Here is a 20,950-nt window from a genome sequence, read left to right on the forward strand (position 1 = left end):
TTACCATCACAACATTGGCTAGCCACTCAGGATAAGTGCAAGGCATAATAAAACCCGCCGTAAGTAGTTTATCTACCTCGGCTTTGATGGCCTCATCTTTCTCGACTGAGGAGTTCCTCATCCTTTGCTTGACGGGGCGAGCGGTGGGAAGTACGTTTAGCTTGTGAGTAATTACCTCCCGGCTCACACCCGGCATCTCGGCCGCGGAGTAGGCGAAGACGTCCTTATTTTTCCTTAGCAGTCCAGGAGTTCGGCCCTCGAATTTTGGTTCCAGGTTGACACCGAGCGGTTACGGTGCGGCTGGATCAATCTCCACCTCCTCTGTCTCTCGCTCCTTCAACCATGCCGATGGTTCGGTCGTTCTCGGACTGGGAGTGTCTTTGTATCTGGAAGGATTTCAATTTTGAAGCGCCGGCTCTCACCCTCTCTAGATACCTTGTCGTCCTATAGTCCCGAGCCTTGTACTCTCCTTTGATCCGGTTGGTCAATAAGAGCGAATCTGTTTTCACCACGACATGCTCCGCCCCGCGGCTCGCTAGCTTGACTCCGGTTATCACGCCTTGTACTTGGATTCGTTGTTTGAGGTCAAGGAGGTAAGCTTCAAGGCGTGCTCAAACACGTCTCCGTTCGGGCTAAAGATAACGATCTTTGGCTTTCGAGCTATCCGTCGTGGAAGGGCCGTTAGTGTGTATCTCCCATACGCCGGGATCCTTCTCGTTCTTCGAGACGAGTTTATGTGCTTCCCCCCGGTCCGAGATGTATATCAATGTCAGGGCCCGGATGGATATCACAGCGTCGATTTCGCTCAAAGTGACCCGACCCTGAGAACGTTGTGGCGGACGTGCCGTCGATGACTACGAATTCGACATAACATTCTTGGTTGCACCTCCCCGCCGAACCTCACCGGCAACTGACCGACCCTGGGGGTACCAGACCAGCCCCGTAAAAAGCCGTACAACGGGTTGGTGCGGGGGCTCAAATCTTCAACCCTCGGACCGAGGCCGAGAAAGCATTCTCTCGTACATAACGTTCGTGTAGGCGCTGTGTCAATCGGCACCTCTTCACCAAGTGATTGGCTATGTCCAGGTGGATGTAAGTGGGTCATTTGTGAAGAGCGATGACTCCTCGTAGTCCTCCCCGCCCGATGGTCATATCGGGGATGTTGGGAGCGGGGGTGGCTGTGTTAGGCACAAAGTTGATGGCCTGATATGGTTCATTCAGGTGCCGTTTGTGCCCATGAGCGGACCCATCGTTCCGTTGCCCCGATGACAACATGGATTACTCTTATCCGTTCAAAGACGGACTTGCTATTTGACCCGCCAAGCATCCGGTTTTGGCCTCCGGCAACATATTTGCCGAGGCTCCCCTTCCGGATCAGTTCTTCAATGGCATTCTTCGGATGTCGGCAAATCGTTGGTTAAGTGTCCGGTGTGGCCGTGGTACTCAAGATCGGCTCGTGTCACCGTCACTCCTCGGCCTAGGGGGTCTTTCCCACTTCTGGCCCTCGTTCTTGCTCAAAGCGAAGACCTCGGCGGCCGATACGACTAGGGGGTGTGATCATCGCACCGTTTTTTTGTAGTACGTTCTCGAGCTCCCCGCATCCGCCGAGTTACATTTCTGGGCAGACTTGTCCGACCGTGATCTATTATTCTCACGGCGTCTTTCATCGGACCGTGACCCGTTATTGTCACGGCGTCTTTCATCCGGGTTGTCCTCCCGGCGCTCTTCTTTTCGAGTGCTCGGCCTCGCTGGGGCCTACCCAGGTCTTGTGATAGTCCTCTACCTTGATGGCCTGGTCGGCCATCTTCCTAGCGGCGTCAAGCCAGGCCTCCGCACTTGATGAGCTCATTTTTAGGTCTCCCTTCGGGAGGCCTTTCATCGCCGCAAAGCCGCCGATTCGGGATTAATTTCTCGAATCTGCTGGACCTTTCCGTCGAACCTCTTCACATAGCTTCGTAGAGACTCGCCCCCCTCCTGTTTGATGGTTAGGAGGTCCGACGTCTCTACGGCCCTCCTCTTATTGCAAGAGTACTGGGCTAAGAAGGCGTCCCTTAGGTCGGCGTAATAGTATACTGAACCGTCGGGAAGCCCTTTGTACCAACTTTGAGCCATCCCATGCAAAGTTGTTGGGAAAACTCGGCACCAGACCTCATCGGGCTGCTCCCATACCGACATGTAAGACTCGAAAGCCGGCGTGGGTGGTGGCCGGATCACTTGTCTCCTTTGTATGATAGGGGTGGCAACTTGAGCTTAGTTGGCACTTGGACTTCTAGGACGAGGCGCCGAGGGGTTGTCGACCACGTGTCGAACGACACGCGGCGATCGGCTCCTCGCATTCCTAATCCGGCTCCTCTCCTCGTAGCGGGAAGGACTCCTTCTTCGACTCGGACTTGTTCTCCAACTCTGCTGAGTCGGACTCCTCTGGCTCCTTTGGGGTAAGCCTCGTTCGTCTTGGACGCCTGTCCTCCCATGAGTGCGGGAAGGACTTAGGTCTACCACGCCCACTTTGGGCTCCCCCGGCGACTTGATTGGGTCAGCTTCTCCTAGTGCTCCGTTCAAATTTCTCGGAGTCACGTTTTGGGCCCTGGTCTCCTGGTCGGTTTCCGCCGCTCTTGTCGGCGTGACAGTGTGAGCAGGCGTATTACTAATTAGGTCCAGGAGCATTTTCAGTTTTGCTACGTCAACCACATGTCCCATGATGGTGACCTGGTTGTGGGCGTGGCGTGTCTGGTATTCGGGCATCCCGAACTCCGGTTGGATTACTCCGGTGGAGGGCCGCACGACTCTAATTGTTGAAGGTATCATCTTGGTAGAATGCGGTTTCGTCGGTCACGACTGCGTCTTGTTGTTTCGACATCTTCTTAGCTTTTTGGGTGGGTTTTTGTGTTGTTTTTTTTTTGTTTGGGAATGAATGTGACTAGCTTCTAGTAGCGTTCCCCACAGACGGCGCCAATTGTTCCGGGTGTAATTCCAGAGCAGATATTCGTTACCACTCGTAGCTTGTAGAATGTCGTCTTTGGTTGAATCCTTCTTTCCTTAATTGTTCCTCTCGGCCTCTCTTGCAACAATGAACGAAGGCGAGGGCTTGGCTTTGTGCCAAGCGTACTCACTCCGACGCTCAAGTCAGTAAACTTAAGGGATAAGTTGTTACTTGGCTGAATGTATATTGTAGAGAGATAAGGAAGATAATACCAGATGAATAGTGTTTCTTAGGTTCAGTTCTGGATCCTTTCCTCAATGAAGGTTGAGGAGTATTTATAGACTTTCACCTTTTGTCACGTAGTGGCCAAGTGGCCAAGTGGCTAGCAGGTGGAAAGACTGATCTACCCCTCGGCCGAGGGACCTATGGCAGGCCGGCGGGCCCTGTTGACTCACCGCCGAGGGGTCTTGGATATGAGTACGCGGGTATGTGTCCCGGCTGGCAAGTTACCATGCCGAGACCAGCCGACAGCCGATGGGCCGCATCGGCCAATTCGTCTAAGCCGTTGACTTGCTGTGGATATCTTTGACCTTGCTCAATATGTTGACTTGGTCAGCGGTGCAGAATATGCCCCATCAATATGAATTTATAACTATTTAAGAAAACAATTGTTCTTCCTTGTGACGGGTTACCATTTGTGGCGGATATTTTGTGAGTTAAAATGGTAATAAAATGGGTTAGTGGAGAAAGGAGACCACATGAATAGTGTTGCAGAGAGAGAAAAAGTGGATACTTTGTGAGGTAAAATAGTATCCGTCACTCAAGAGTGACGGATATATTCCGTCACAAATTTGTGTTAAGAAAATAATCTTAATTGAATTGAAGAAAAAGAAAATCAAGAAATGGAACTTTCCCAAACAACAATAAAGACAAAAAAAGGTGGTCATACACTCGCCACACTCTTCCTAAATGTAATAATCACACCGCCACACGGTCTCACGTGACGTCCCACCTTTCCAATCTTTTATAAACGAAATCCACCTCAATTAATAGATTAACTATTTAACTAGTAATTTAGTATGGGTGTACGGCTTTGTCCGGGCTACCTTTATTTAGTATTAAAATTTATTTTCAATTAACTAAAACTACTTTGAAATTGCATAACTCATAAATTTATCATTAATATGTTTTTCTATGACACGGAGTATGTCTTTAAATTACAATGAAATAAATTATGAGACAAATTAACTACCCCTGCTATTAATATTTTACTTAAATCGATTGGTTAGTTAATTGTATATATATACTTTCTTTTGTTCTTAGTATTGTTACTTTTATTACATTCGTTATTACACTAGTAGAAAAAACACCTATTACGACGGTGTTACCACGTCGGTTCTAATAGAAAACGCCGTAAAAAGTAGTTAAGAAACTATTTGTGGCGGTTTTAATAAAGAACCGACGTGATAAAGGAGACTTTTTGTGGCGGTTTTGTTTAACAACCGCCACTGCAAGGCTTTTATGGCGGTTCTATTCACAACCGATGTTAACTAGTTTTACTTTTGTGAAAAGGTTTTTGCAATGCTTCTATATAAAACCGAGCTAAATAACTATTGTGGCGGTTCTAGTAAAAAACCTATGTCCATTTAATTCTCTAAAAAAAGGTTAAAAATTAAAATCACCCAACCCTCTCTGATTAGCAGTTTATCACACTACTATACTCACCGCATCTCCCAACCTTCATCACTCACTAGTAGAAAAACTCTCATTGACATCGTTTATTTTACCCCATTTACATCGCTTTTGTGGCGATGTTTCTGGGGGCGACGTATTTAGTATTTTTACCATAACATCGGTTCTAAAACCGATGTAAATAGCATACAATATACATCGGTTATAGGTGAAAACCGATGTTAATGGTAAAAAATTACATCGATTACTAGGTAAAACCGATGTTAATAGCATTTAAATTACATCGATTTCTACGTAAAAATGATGTTTAACATTTAATTTACATCGGTTTTGGTACATAACCGATGTAAATATCAATCTTATCTACATCATTTATGACTAAAACCGATGTAAATAGGTATTTTTTTTAATTAAAAAAAAATACATTTTAGGCGTGGAAAACACCTCAAATGGGAGCTACGTTTCAATTAAAAAAAATTACATTTCCAAAAACCAAAATTTATAAATATACACCAAAATTATAAATATATACACATGTTTTGAACATAAATATTCTTAGATCCACCTACACAAAAATACTGCAGAATACTTCTCGCTAAATAATGATAGTAAGATACAAAATGCAATTAAAAAACAAATATAATACGAGTGTAATACTTCTAGTTTGTTCCCTATATTTGAGCTGCTTCTAACTAACAACACTACGTCGAGTTTTCGGCTTGGGAAGGCTCACAGTTCATCATCATTAGTATCAGCAACATCATCAACATCATTAGTATCAGCAATATCTGTCTGCGCATAAAAGCACACACCTGTACTCTCAGGATATGCTTGCCATGTCTAAAAAAGCCGAGTAATGTCAAGTTCATCACCTAATGCACTAAATTGCAAGGAATAAATATACGATTAAAAAGATGGTGCAAATTACCTAAATACTTAACAATAGCTGAAACAAAGTATAATACAAACAAAGAATGAACTAATAAGAAATAAGTATCTACCTTACAACAGCAACCAACCAGTTTGTTAATTGAAAGAGTTCACATTTGGTTCATGGGGGGTTTTATTTGTCAGGGTACATATCTGAAGTAGCAAAAACAGGCACCCAAGGACTCCCGATGTGTAAAAAATTATCTCCAGCTTCCACTTAGGAGCTTCCACTTAGGACCTGCATATAAAGGTGAGCTTATCAGTTGTGAATACAAGGATCTTATCTATGAAGGACCTTCAAGAGTGAAATACTCATTTCTCAATATAATCTTGTAATGTGCTAACCTGTTGCACAAGTTCTTGTGGAGCACTTTCAACATATCCAGGCTGTTCATAGTCTCTCATCTCTAGACACGTAAAATCGAGAACTCCAAAATGCCTGGATAACATCTTTGCTATTCAAACTGAATTGAAAGTAAAAGAGTGCAAATGACCAACAACTGCATCCTAGACCACCTCAGATTATCTTCTCCCTCATCAAATATGCAATAGACAGAACTCATAATTCATGTAAGAGGGTGCACAGCAACACTAAGAGCGATAATACTACTCGTCATGGGAGAACTGAAGAAGCACCAAAGAAATAACAAGAGCGACCAATTACCTTCTTGAGGACTTAAATAGATATACGGTGTCCAGGCATGAGCAGCTTGAACAATTTTAGGAAGATCCCTTACCTGCGAGAATCAGTGAGTTAATTTATTTTCCTCTTTTCCAAGCACGAGTAATTAATAACCAAACATTACATATAGCCATTTAGGCGTAGTGAAAATTATGAGCTTACAACATTAGTTTTAACAATGCCAGGGGACACGCACACGACACTGATACCACATTCTGCTGGTAACCTCTTTTGGAGAATGCCACTGAAAATGACCTGAAACAGACAAACCAACTTGAGTCATTATGCACAAGATGTATTTTGTCATGTAAATGTAAACTTCGTTAGTCCATTTGTATCCCCTTAAAAGGCTTAAATAGAGCCGTATCACACAACACACCATCTTATCTTCACATAACGAATCGATGGCCCAATCTAAGAACTCAATTAACTAATCCTTGCCCTCCACCTCCACTGCTCCAGAAAAAAGAGCCAAAATAATGGAGTTGTAGGACTTAAAATCCAGACTTGCAACACTAACGTTTCAAAGTTTGCTTGCTTCGACACTTCATTATGGCTGAATGTTGACACAACACTAATTACGACACCATCATTTAGATACTTTTATTCCAGTAAACACCAATTTCACAAAATACGACACTGCCATGCACTCATGTCCGGCACTTTAAGGAATTCTGAGCAACATAGGTCGACAAACAAATTTGTGGAAGTCCTTAATTTATTCTATTTCCTCAAACAAAAGAAAAGAACAAGTAATTACTTAAGTTTAAATCTATATATATTCTATACGACTAATAATCTTTAACAACATTTTCTTCAATAAGCAGAGATCACTGAACTTAAACACCAACAGACAGATTATATTTATTGCTAAAATGATGAATGCAGGTATTCAACTGTTGTGGTCATACCATCTTCTTCATAATAATCAAACTCAAGCATTTTCTCTCATCAAGATACTTTCCACATTCCATGTTATGCCATCTTTTTCCTAATAATCAGAATAGTGATCTCTGCCTCAAATTCTATGTATGAGGTTGACTATTACTCATGATAGGTTCCAAACGGTATTGAGATATACTCGACAATGTGCGGATTTTGTATGGTCTTCAATTATTCATATCTCAAACAATAACACAAATTCTAATGTTTTAAATCAAACGACCAAGCACGGATGACAACTAACTAATCCAACCATATATGTATGCGTGATGCTCCATATCTATTCACTAGCAGTGGCTTTCACATGATCAAAACCTAGAAAACAAACAAACTAAAACCTAATTTAATCAACAATTACATGCGTGATTGTTGTATACTTAATCGATAGATAGTTGTATACCTTAGTTAATCGATAGTTATATACCTTAATCAAACTCAAAACTAAAGAGCATCGATTTAAAAAAATATGCAGAGAAATTTTGATAGTTGTACCTTAATCGATCGATCGGTGAAAGATGAGGAGGAGTTGCAGCGTTGACGAATGTGTGGTGGCTGGCGACGATGGGTAGTGAAGAGTTTAGCGTGGATTTCGCTTTGTGAAAAGCTGATTATGGGAAGCAAAGGGTTTTGCTTAGGGTTTCTGTCAAAACTATGGGAATGAGGCAACTGAAGAGACGGTTTTAGATATTACGGTTTTGTCGTGTAAATAATGGACTATTGTGGCATCGGTTATAAAACGATGTAAAGTAATATCATCTAAATAAATTAACATCAGTTAACTAAAACCGATGCAAAGTAAAAATATTAACATCGATTTTCCAATAACTGATGCTAAGAACTGATGTAAATAACAAAACATATAACATATAACATCGGTTTTTTTCACAAACCGATGTTAGTAAAATTATTATTATAGATTACATCGTTTTTATTAAGAAGCGATGTTATCAAGGCGATGTCAATAGGACTTTTTCTAGTAGTGACTTCCAAGTCTCATACTCCTACCCTAACTGACCTCCAGTGATCGTAACACCCGACGACCACCACTTTTGACTTCTTCACATTTCTGTTAACCATAGCTCCACGAATCATTGCGAACGAAGTCATGTCGACTGCGCCTTTTCGCTCTCACCTATTCAACACCGCTAGTCGCCACCGTCATCTGCCAGTCCCTCCATCATCGTCGGTATTTTTGAATCTAATTAATTCAATATTTTTTCCCTTAATTTGATCTAGGGTTACGTTAATTTTAAATTTAGGGTTTAGATAATCTAAAATTTGCTATCTTATGTCCTCTAGTTTAAAAATTTGGGTTATTGAATTACTGTAACAATATTTATACAATCCTTGTATTAATGATTTGCTCTAAAATATGATTTACCCAATTTCGTGCATTTTGAATTGGGTTTTTGTGTTCATGAATTTTATTGTTTGATTATATTTTAGTGTTTCGCTGAATTAGAGTTTGTTTGGTATTTCCGATTAAGCAAAAGACTATTCTTTTTCATGGCCTGTGAAAATCCCTCATCTGATGAATGACAAGTGAAGTTTCTGAAATTGTAATCAAAGTTGTAAAACAGGTATGAATGACTTCAAGTCTATTCCTCTTCGTTTCAAGTACAGTCAATCACTGTTTTTTTATATTTTAATCCAAATCCGTTTCTTTGTATCAATCATACTCAATTAGGTACAATAAATTTGGTTAAATTCCAGTTTAATGATGTAAGTGTAACTTGTAATGGTTAATAAGGGTTTCGCTTGAATGCGGTCAATTTAGGTATGGATTGTGTAGGTTATAATTGGAGATAGGTTTGAGGTTGTAAGAACAATGCAATGAACGCATTAGCCAAGCTGTAGATACCAAATGAAAAAGTCTAAGTTGGTTGAGCCAAGTAATACAAAGTTTCAAGTACTCGTTTTGCCTGCAAACTATTTCATGCACAAATGTGTCTTCAATTGGGGTGGAAATAATTAGTTCTCATGGAAGTTTGGACATTGTTCATGGGAATGAGTTAGGCAACTAAAGATTTTTTGTTAACTTCGAATGATTAAATATTTGCTTATGCAGCATATATAAATGGAGGAGGTATTTTCCAGGAGGGATTCTGTCTTTGGTCGTGCTAAGAAAGGGCATAATTCAGAGTACTAATTGCTAACTGTCATGATTAGAGAAAAGACAAAGCCACAAGTTGGTTTGCATTCCTTTTTCGATTCTGTTTCATGAGGTTAATTACTAATGTGTATATCATATATGAAGGTCACCAATTTTCAATCATAGCTTGACCATGTGTTTTCAATCACTTTAGGATATAGTAGCAGATTAGCAAACCGCCAAGTGACTTTAAAATTACTTGTATAGCTTTACCTAAATTCTACACACCAGGGTTTCTCATAGTGTTAGAATTTAGATATAATGCTTAAATGAATATATTATTCAAGTTAACAAGAATTTTGATATTTAAAGTCTATATAAATTGAATATAGTACTCTACTTGTTTCTATTGTGACTCACTGATCATCTTCAAGGAATTCTGATGTTAAAATAGTTCACAGCTTGTTTAACATTTTGTTATATTTATATTTGGGTTTCTTGCAGCGCGAATGAGCCTACTGTTGATCCCAACCTTCGTGGTGGATATTTAGCTTTTGCACCACAGGTATTTGTTCAGAATTTAGCCTTTTCTCTTATTGTCTCAAAAATCAGTCTTCTACCATCAGCTATTTTTCTTTTCAGATATATTTTAAATGATTAAGTTCTCTTTTTCAAAGATTTGAACTTGTGACTGTGCACTTTGATTTTATTCTGAAAATTTGAAACTTGTAACTGGTATTCTCATATTTTGTTGTACGATTTCTAAGAAAACCTTCTAGACAACAATTGATACAAACTTTAGCTCACTTGATGAACGTGCTGTGTGAAATAGTTATAGGCCATGCTAATATATTCAAGGATAAGAATTTTTGGTCGCAGTACGCAGTTTTGATGTAACTTCTGCAAATGTTGGAAAGGAGCAATTATTTTGTTGTGTGATCACTGATGTGCTAATATTTATGAATTTGGATACATCTTACCTATGTAGTTTATTCTGGCTAAAATTTGTTCAGATAGAACTTTAATCAAGATGCTCAGTATTAGAATACAAGAAATGTACTTGCATTTGCTCTGAGTGTTTCCGTATAGAACAATGGTTCATGTCTAATTAATCTCCTACATGAAGGATTCAGCTGATACTCGACATTTAAAGAAGCTATCTGCTGCTGGTCTTACTCATGTCCATCTACTACCAAGCTTTCGCTTTGCTGATCAGGTGGATGATAACAAAGAGAAGTGGAAGTTTGTAGGTAACTTTCTTCTATTCATATTTGGTGCTAGTGTGTTTCGGTCTGAGTTAAGTTATATCATATCACTGGCGAATTATGATCAATCCAGCTTATGTTAGCATGCAATGCATTAATAGAGCTACAATACTAATCTTTTTTTTTTTTCCTAGGCACATCCTTGTATCCTATATCTCTGTATTTGATTAGGTTTACTTTAGTTTTTTCTTTTTTTACTTTTATAGCATAGACCACAGCAATAACACCACTAAATCAAATTGTTGGTATTTTTTTTACTTTTATTTGTTTAGGCTTACTTCAGTTTTTTCTTACTTTTGTTAAATGTATCATTGCAGATTTAAGAGTGTCAATTGACGAGATGAAGGATGTTAAGGAGGTGTAGGCTACCAACTCTTTAGGAAATATGTAATGTTCATTAGTCTATTAACTAAGATGTGTATGTGATTATTTATACACTACACTTGGATGTGTATAATTTTTGAATACTGACATTATTGTTGTTCCGGATGATATGCAAGGTTTTTGGTAGTTGGTTGCATTCTTGTGTATGTAACTATGTATTGTTTGTTCATTTTAATATCTGGATTGTTAAATTTATATGATGTTGCTACAAAAATGTAGGTAGCAATTTTTTTTAAAAAAATATACCTATTTATGGTGGCGGTTCTCAAGTTAGAAACGCCGCTATAGGTTTGCCTATTATGGCGTTTCTAAGTTAGAAACGCCACAATAGATAAGTTATGGTGGCGGTTTTAAAGTTAAAACCGCCACTATAGATAAGCTATGGCGACGGTTTTGAAGTTAGAACCGCCACTGTAGATAGGCTATAGTGGCGGTTGTACAACCGCCGGCAAAGTATATACGACCCCGTGATATACGACGCACCCAAAACTTTTAAAAAGCGTCGCAAAAGGTCATTTATGACCGCCACTATAGAGGGTTTTTCTACTAGTGTTACTACTTTTACTTTCACTACTCCCGCCATAATTATTGTTACGTTCATTACTTGTGCATAAATATTGATAATTTCACTAATCCATGTTGTTACTTATTTTACTTTCAATACTCCCTCTTGCTGTTAATATTGTTACTTTGACTATATCTAATGTTACTATAATTCTTTTCACTAGTAACAGAATTACGTCATCTAATGAATGATTACTATCATATTACTATATTCAATGTTACTTTTATTACTTTAATAAATATATTACATATATGCATTAGATTAATTAAATCGAAATAATTATGAAATATTATATTTTTTTGGAAATTTAGCTTGATTTATTTACATTTCAGTAGTTTACAAAATATAATATACTTATATTATATTTGTTTATGTTAAAATAATTAACATATTTATACTAATTAATACCATAAGCGGGGCATGTTTATTTTAAGGAAAATCACCACATTCCGGTGTTTTCTAAATTTATAATTCAACCAAAACTATATAATATTTACATTGAAGTCCCTTGATCAGGTCCATCGCATAGTGATATTGATTAAAACTATATAGTATAATTAATTTATATAGATTTATTTAATTATATTGAAGTCCCTTGGTTTATGGAATTAATATATAGTATTGATAAGACACAAAAATAATACTCCATAACTAAGAACTAACTAAAAAAAATATAAAAATTAAATAAAAACGGTAACTACCTATTTTGAGAGAGGTACCTCACTAACATTAATAAAAGACCATCTCTCTTAAAAATTTGTGTTCTTTCATATCTACTCTCTTAAAAATCAAGAAACAGATTAAAAACAACCGATGAACCGATTGAGTGAAACGAATTTAAAATAATTCATATATTCGATTAATACTGATTTTAGTTAATTAACTTTTTTTTTTCCTTAAGGACTTGCTTTGATTGAGGGTAAAAAGGGGAATGAATAGGGGAGTGATATGTAAAGTGCGTTTTCCATGTTTGGTATCAGAGTAATTATTCATCTTTTGAATCTATTACCCCTATGAAGGGGTAATATTAATACATTATCCACCCTCCCCCATGGGTAATGATTACGGGAGTAAAACACTTCCTCAATAATCATTACTCCTATATGTCAACCCTATCCTCAAGAAACTTATAATAAAGTAATTAACTTTCCCAATAATTACCCCCAATTAAAATTTATCGCCTGATTATGCCATGAATTCCAGGCAAGCCCTAAATGTGTTTTTTTATCCTACTAGGCACCGCACGTGATAAGAAACCAAAACGGAAAGAATTAAATGATATTTTTATGGAAAATTATAATATACTTTTACTTTTACTTTTCTTGATAAGAAATACATTTATTTTTTTCATTTTTTGTTTTCTAACATGTGCCTAGTGGGCATATGATAGAAAAACCGTTCTTAAATACTCCCTCCCATCCAGACCAAAGGTTACAGTTGCTTTATCACACTTGTCGAGACACGTTTTGTAATGTGCATATCTTTAGTTACACATTATTAAAAATTATAAAAATTTGATATTCTTATAGCATTCATGACGATAAATCAAACAAGATCTCACATGACTATATTTTGTCTTATAGATTAAGAATAATATCAAAGATTTCTTACGACCATGAATAGTGCCAAAAAGTAACTGTAACCTTTGGTCTGGATGGGAGGGAGTACAGAGTAAGTGGTTAGGACTAGGATTTCAATTTCTAACTCATGCGAATGAAAAGAAGAAATAAACTCAAGCCGGTTAATATATTTTTTTATTCGAAGGAGTTTGTCCCAATTGTCCGTTGGAGATATTTCTGAATCCGGATTAACAAAAAGAAACCTTTCCATAAGTACAATTAAGTTTATCTTAAGACAGACTTATCAATTTGAAGGTTAAAACGGGTCAAATAGAAGCACACGTTTGATATGCCAACTTTTCTACTCAGTATTAAGTGGTCACATTTTACTGTCAATGGTCACAAAACTCCGTCTTATTGTTTCAGAACAAAATAGCTCGTCTGAAGGGTGACCAGCTATAAGAGCATCCGCAAAGGTGGAAATCAAGCTCCCCATATACACTCTCTTTCCTCATATGGGGCTCCTCATTGTTGCACCAACCTCCCCAATATTTGGGGCTCCTCATTGTTGCACCAACCTCCCCAATATTTGGGGCTCCACTGTTTTTAGGGAAGGTCCTCAAAAGAAAAGTAAGGCAATTTGTGTTACTTTTGGGGAGGTTCCCAAATTTTTGTGTGTGAATTGGGGAACCTCATTGTTGCATAGATGTAGTTATGAAATGAGGAGGGTAAATGAAAAAGTTAGTGGAAAATGAGGTGGACGAATAAGAAAAGGAAAGAGAAAATATGGGGAGCATCACCTTTGCGGATGCTCTAATAATACGCATCAAAATGAAATTAAGAGCAGCTTACTCATTTATCTCTTTTGTTTCTTATTCCCCAAGTCATTATAGCCCATATATAAGAGCATTATTACTAGGGTAGCGGGTAGCCTATCGATCCCTGAGTCGAACAACAGCATTTTTATCATTTTTATTTTTTATTTCCACCTTAATTTCAATCGTATCACATAAAACGGACTTAAAGCAACCCATGTATCCGATTAGATCCGAACCAAAACAATGAATCAAATACCCTGTATATAAGTAAGAACTCCAGTCCAATTATTGGGATAAAATACACCAAAAAACACCAGAAAAACCACAGAAAAAGGCTGAAGAATTAATCATGTGTGGAGGAGCAATCCTTTCAGGGTTTAAACCTGATAGTAATATTAAATCAAGAAAAGCAGTTGAAGATTTTCTATGGCCAGATCTTAATGGTTTAACTTCAGGTTATTCTAAACCATTGAGATCTATCAATGTTGATGATGAAGATGATGAAGATGTTAAATTTGAAGCTGATTTCATGGAGTTTAAAGATGACGAGAATGAATCTGATGTTGATGCTAAGCTTTTTGTTCCTACTAATGTTGCTGCCAACATCAAGTCTTCTTCTCCTACTTTAAATGGTAAATTTCTTAATTTTTTTCTTTGGAAAATTAAATCTTATCTATATTAATACAAAAGACAATACTCAATTCTCAGCGCGACACGTATGCAGTTTTTTTTTTTTTTTTTTTTTTTTTTTTTTTTTTTTTTTTGGAAATTCATGTTATAATGGGACCTGTGAGTGTGCAATGTATTTATTTTTTCAGATTTCCGTCTTTTCAAACCTGCGATAAATTTCATTTTACAACAAATTCTATGAAATAATATTATGAAGAAATTATATGAATTAATATTATGAAATAATTTTATATATTCCGTGTGAATAAAATTAATAACATATATGCAGAATGAATTACAAATGCGAGTAAATGAAATTGAATTACATAATTTTTAAAACAAAATTACATAATAATAAAATTACATAATTTCAAGAAGGAATAATATTTATATACGAGATCGAACATAAAACGCAAATGAATTACATACATATGTTAAAGTTGATTATATTAGATTATTTCTTTTATCCAGACGTAAAGTTGTTTATGTATGCAATTTTTATTTACAAGACTAGATTACGTTATTTTCTTATAAACCAGTGTATGTGAACACGTGTTTGTAACAAATTTAAACATAAATGATGTAAATCGTAGATTTAGACCAACTAGATAAGTACAATAGAAATACAAAAACAAATATACATCCAAAATTGTTAATACTGACCCAAATACATGAGTTTGTGTTGTTTTCACTGTTTTATTTTACATTTTTGTTTGTTTGATTGAATAAAGTTTTGATCTTTATGGGTTTTTCACTAATTATTGTGCAAATCATTTTACTATACTCTCTCCGCCATAATCATTTGTTTACTTTGATTAAAATGCTCCTCGCAAAGAATATAAAAGGTAAACAAATGATTCAGACGGGAGTATAACCGCAAGGGTGGAGTCGTTAAAACTTGGGTGAAACTCCCAACTCCCAAGGGTCTTAGAGTCAAGCTTCCCAAAGAGCAATCTTGTGAAAGTTATTTACCCGCTAACGGTCTTATTCTATGATTTGTATGGGTATTTTTGAGTTGTTATGTTGTGTTTTTGGGTTTGTACCAAACCAAAAATGTTGTGTTTTTGAGTGCTAGTCAAGTTGGCCCTTACACCGAGTTTCTACTCCTATTTCCAATGGTAAATTTCTCATTTTTTTTTTGGGAAAATTAAATTTACCTATGTTCTTAAGTGTGATTTGATTTTATATTTTGTTTGTTTGATTGAATAAAATTTGATCTTTATTGTTTAATTGAGTTGTTATGTTGTTTCTACTCCTATTTTCAGTGGTAAATTTCTCCTTTTTCTTTTGGGAAATTTAAGTGGTTTTACTTCATTATTTTGTTAAGTTAAGAGGGTAAAGTTTTGATCTTTATGGTTTTTTTGAGTTGTTATTGACCTTATTGTTAAATTTGTTAACTTCAAAGTAAAAAGGTTGTAGTCTTTTTGTGTTTTCTAAGGGTTTGTGTACTTTGTGAAGTCATTTTTGTATGATAAAGGATGAAAGTTATGATCTTTTTGTTTGATTTGAAATTCATAATAAGTATTTGTTTATCTTGTACTCTTATGTTTGGAATCTAAAATGGCATAGTTTAATTTTTAGTTTTGTTTTTAGTGCTTTTTTGCTTTTCTAACATTATTCAATGTATCTTTGATTGTCATAGACTCATGGTCAAAGTTGAAAAAAATTGAATTTTTTCATTGAATTTCTGGGTTTTTTATGCAAAAGTCTTGCTTGTGATGGTCACAAACTTCTGAAGTTTCACAACCCCCTTTCCTTTTTAACATTATTTAAATCAGGCGTGAGTCGTCACATTGCTTCTCTAAACGCTCCCTCCTCTCTCTAAAACAAAAAAAAAACAAAAAACCCTAGCTTCCTTGCGCCGCCACCTCCATCAACCACACATTCCCTCCTCTTCCCCTATCCGATCGCCGGTGATGGGGTCATCCTATGGCCCTTATCCGGCGATCCCCCACATCTCCCCCCTTCTATGATCCTTTTTGGTTCTCACCCCTATGATTTGTGACGGATTTTTGTGTGTTTGGGCTGTTCGTGGTTGCCGTCTCGACCATGGGGCTCCCGTCCCGTCGTTCCTCGTCCTGTCGCTGAGAAATCTTACATGCACCTCTCCTCCCTTTCCGTGGTATGTCTCGGGTTGGTTTGTATGGCGGTTTTCCGTCATCTTTAGCTTGTGTCAGTGGGTTGTTTTCTTTGATTGGTACGTTTCTTGTTGTGTCGAGTTGTTGCTTTTTGGGACGGTTAGGGACCGGTTGGTGATCCCCCATTTCCCCACCAATCGGTTCTTAGTCTTGGGTTTCTTAGAGCATAGCTCTTTGGGTTTGTTTGGGACGATTGGTGATCCCCCCATTTCCCCCACCAATTGATCCCTTGTTTTTTTGTCGTCAATGTTCTTTACGGGTCGGTTTGGGACCGATTGGTGATCCCCCATTTCCCCCACCAATTGGTCCTTTGGTCCGGGGTGGTTTGTGTAGGTGGTTTTGCATGTAAGGCGGTGGTCTGGGAGGTTTCGATTGGTGAAATTGGGTGTCCTTTCGCTTTTCTTGGTGGCCTTTTTTTTTACGTGTCGTTCTTTTTTTTGTGTCCGTCCGTTTCTTGGGTGGTGTGAGTTCTTGGGGTCGGTCGGGGCTTTTTTGGTTGAGATGTGTTGGGTAGGGTGGAGTTGGAAGTGGCTATGTTTGTGGTTGGTACGGATGTGGTGGTTTTCTTTTCTGTTTGATGGTGATTTTACGTTTATCGTTTTTTCAAATAAGTCTAGCCGCATTTTCGAGTATGATTAGGGTGTCCTGTCCCTTCCTCGGGGTGTTGGTTATCGCTATTGTTGTCTCTTCATGGATGTTTAGGGTGTCCTGTCCCTTTATCCTCGGGGGAGCTTCTAGGTATAATAAATCGGTTTTATGAAGATCGGTATGCGGTTCGGGTTGGATTTGTCGGTCGACGGCGCTTTATAGCAATTATGGACGAAACTTGGTCACGGGAATCCTTTGATGTGGTTTGTGTACGTCTTTGGGTTTGTTGATCCGTCGTTCGTGCGATTGTAGAGTTCGTTTGCCTTCGGTGTAGGAGCCCATGCTCCATCGGATCTGACTTTTTGTCTGTCATCCACCATCTCTTTCTACGCTCTTGTGGCGTAAGTGCACCACGCCCTCGTCACTCCGCATCTCACATGCATCGGAGGCTTTCGGGAGATGTTAGTTTGCCGCACAACGTCGATAAGGAGACTTGCGTCCACTTTTTCGTACTCCACCAACTTGATGTTTCTATCCGACATGGTCTTTTGCTAGGTTTTAATATTTGTATCGTAGTGATGGTTACTTGCATGTGTAATATGGGCGTTGTTTGCCCGAACTTTATGTAGGTATACCTTTATTTATCACGCAAAAAAAAAAAAAAAAAAAAAAAAAAAAAAAAGTCTTTGTTATTTAATTTACATTCCATGGTGATTCAGAGAATTTTGATGCTTTTTTCCTTAGTATTTGTCATTTATGTCTCTTCATAGTAGCCTAGTAGAGTACTAGGCGAGTTGGGTTGGGAATGAAATTCATTCCACCCTACACCCTAGTTGTGTTTTGTCAAAAGAAATTTGTTGTATACTTGAAAAGATTAGTGGAAACATGCAAATTATAGTAGAAGACGGTCTTATAGAAGAAAACAGTCTTACAACGTTAGATGGTCTTTTTATTGGGTAAACACTTCATTATTACTATCGATGAACGATTGTTTCTATATATAAAAGGACCGTCTCACATTGTTAGATCGTGTTGCACAATAATTATCGGTGCAAATAATTTAGTTTTAGCTTGATTTATGTTTCCTGGAAGTTTTACCTAATTTCATTTTGCAAGGCTGTACATAGATGGAGTAGTTTGGAGTATTTGTTTTTACTAGTAGTTCTTAGTTGTTAGGTGGGTTCGGACTTGTTTTCAATGGTAGATTGAGTACCTAATTCTTGATATGTGGAGAAATGAGAATCCTCTAGATTTGTTTGATACTTTGATCTAATTTTTTCCCATGTCGATTTTATTTGATTTTGCTGGTCATTAATGCATGAGCTCTATCCACATATTTCACCATAGAAAGGTGATTATATTTTCAATGGTTGATTGAGTACCTAATTCTTGATTTTTCTAGGCAAGATATCATGGTTTGACTAATTTGTTGTACGAAACTGTTTCATGATATGCACTTTATAGAGTATCCGTCATATAGGTTATAATGAAATGTCATGGTATGAAGAGTAACACAGATCAACTGACAAGTTCTCATTTTCTCCGTGCTTTGTAGTATTGAAGCCAGTGGAGGTTGACGGCAAAGCTGACAAATCATCCAAGAGGAAGAGAAAGAATCAGTACCGTGGTATCCGGCAACGTCCCTGGGGTAAGTGGGCCGCTGAGATCCGGGATCCTAGAAAGGGTGTTCGTGTCTGGCTTGGAACCTTCGACACTGCTGAAGAAGCTGCTAGAGCTTATGATGCCGAAGCACGCAGGATCCGTGGTAAGAAAGCCAAGGTCAACTTCCCCGAGGAAGCTCCTGCATCTTCTATCCCTAGGCACACGGTCAAAGTCAAATCTCAGAGATCAGCTTCCATTGCAAATCCTAGTTCTGCACCTCAGAATGTGAACCTAAACTTCAATGGCATGGCAAATGCTGACAATCAGTTCTTCAATAGCTTTTCAGTTGTCGAAGAGAAACCGAATACTCAAAACTTTTATACCAGTTTTACTTCCGATGAAGGCAGTAATTCTTTTGGTTGTTCTGACTTTGGTTTTGGAGAAACCGTCCCCAGAACCCCGGAGATATCATCGTTCTTTGCTCCTGATGTTGAAACTGAAGAAACCCAAGCTATGCCAGATGGGAACGCAAACAAGAAAATGAAACTCGGCCTGGGAGATGCTGTTAAAGGCAAGGGTAGCTTTGGAAAGAACCCGTCGGAAGAGCTGTCTGACACTGATTTGGAGTCCCAGCTGTTCTTGGACATGCCATTCATGGATGATTGGACAGTTGATGCTTTTCTTGCTGCCGATGCTACTCAGGATGGCCTAAACCCGATTGATCTGTGGAGCTTTGGCGATCTTCCTGCCATGAATGGGGGAGTCCTCTAAGCTACTCTTCCTATTTCTCAATCGTATTCCGTGATGTAAATAAGAGACATGTTAGTTTCTCTTCGCATTTCAAGCCTTTTTTTGTACCCGCACCAAAGTCCTTTTATATCTCTCACTTAATTATACCGTAAACAAGTTAGATTTTCACTTCGGACCGTGTCATGATAGTTTTTTTTTTTTTTTTTAAGTTTGTTGTGAATCCATTTCGCTTATTGAATCTATTTGTTCAATTTTCAGGATGTTCGGTCCGTGAGGCAGTTTAAGAGTCATTAGCATGGTTCTAAACCCTAATTAAGAGAAAGTGTAACGCGTTTCGACCGGTTCGTGTTTGAAGGCATGTATCTCCTGTATGTACCAATGCTGTCATGAACCTCCTTTAAATTTTTGGTTTGTTTTGCTTTGGGAACAATTTATGTGGTATAACCTTAAAACCTTTGTGTTTTCTAATAAATTGTTCCGACTTGCATTTGATATTCCGTTTAGTCGTTCTGGAGATTACGAGCATCATGATAGTAGGAGTATGGCTCTAGATGTGTTCACTTGATTAATTGATTGGGACGGATCTTCGTCATTGCTAGACCGTGCAAAACTGACTGAATTTGATCGGTTGAATCTGCTTTGATCCGTAGCAACCATTCATATAATTTGGATAACCCGGTCTAACTAGATTCTTACCTGGCCTAAAGTGATCCACTTTCCGAAATGACTTGATAATAGCGCACCTAGATCACACCTAGACATAAAACGACCTGTTCTAACCCCTTATGGAAGTAAACCCAAACTGACTCGACTCAAACTTGCGCAACTTCTATCGTAACCCGGAGATTCCTTTGCCATTGTCAGATTGTGTAGTCTCATATGTATGATGATCCATTTTTGTAGAAAGAAAAAAAAAACAGTTATTACTAATAAATGAGTTGTCTTTTATATAATAGGACCGTCTCTAAGTCCGTATATAAGATTAATAATTATTGCATTGTCTTGTTTTTATGTGCGCAATTACACGTCTTTCTAACAAGAACGTATACAATTATGGACCCCTATTGTTGGCATTGCGCAAAATGTGCATCTTTCTCGTTGCCTTTCCATCAAGGGTTTATGTTTTTGTTACATTAGGCATGGAGGACCGTCTGATAGTATGTTCAAAAGGTTCTCAAAATAGGGGACTAAACTTTTCGAGTCTAATTTGTTAGCTAAATATCTGGCATCTACTACAAAAAAAAAATTCTATTATGTAAGGCCTCAAACAGTTTTCTGAAACTAGAAATTTCAAACTCACTTGACGGCCCCGCCCCTGTTATGGCTCTCTAGGGTACTCACTATTGCCAAAACT

At 38.0% G+C, this 20,950-nt stretch overlaps 1 protein-coding gene across 1 annotated transcript; it reads left to right on the plus strand.

The window, feature by feature from the left end:
• The first annotated feature begins 14,071 nt into the window (after positions 1–14,071).
• On the plus strand, positions 14,072–20,093 carry LOC141633521 (ethylene-responsive transcription factor RAP2-12-like). Its single transcript, XM_074445977.1, has 3 exons — positions 14,072–14,481; positions 18,800–19,667; positions 19,855–20,093. Exons 1-2 carry the CDS (start codon positions 14,199–14,201, stop codon positions 19,615–19,617), a joined length of 1,101 nt encoding a protein of 366 aa, XP_074302078.1. The 5' UTR covers positions 14,072–14,198; the 3' UTR covers positions 19,618–19,667; positions 19,855–20,093.
• The last annotated feature ends 857 nt before the right edge of the window (positions 20,094–20,950 follow it).

The sequence above is a fragment of the Silene latifolia genome, chromosome Y (genome assembly GCF_048544455.1).
Source record: "Silene latifolia isolate original U9 population chromosome Y, ASM4854445v1, whole genome shotgun sequence".
NCBI classification, from domain to species: Eukaryota; Viridiplantae; Streptophyta; class Magnoliopsida; order Caryophyllales; family Caryophyllaceae; genus Silene; species Silene latifolia.

Bases quoted from the DNA above. Each gene is read 5' to 3' on its own strand.
- LOC141633521 (XM_074445977.1), top strand. From the start codon at position 14,199: ATGTGTGGAGGAGCAATCCTTTCAGGGTTTAAACCTGATAGTAATATT. The intron at 14,482-18,799 runs GTAAATTTCTTA...CGTGCTTTGTAG, and splicing joins TTCTTCTCCTACTTTAAATG to TATTGAAGCCAGTGGAGGTT.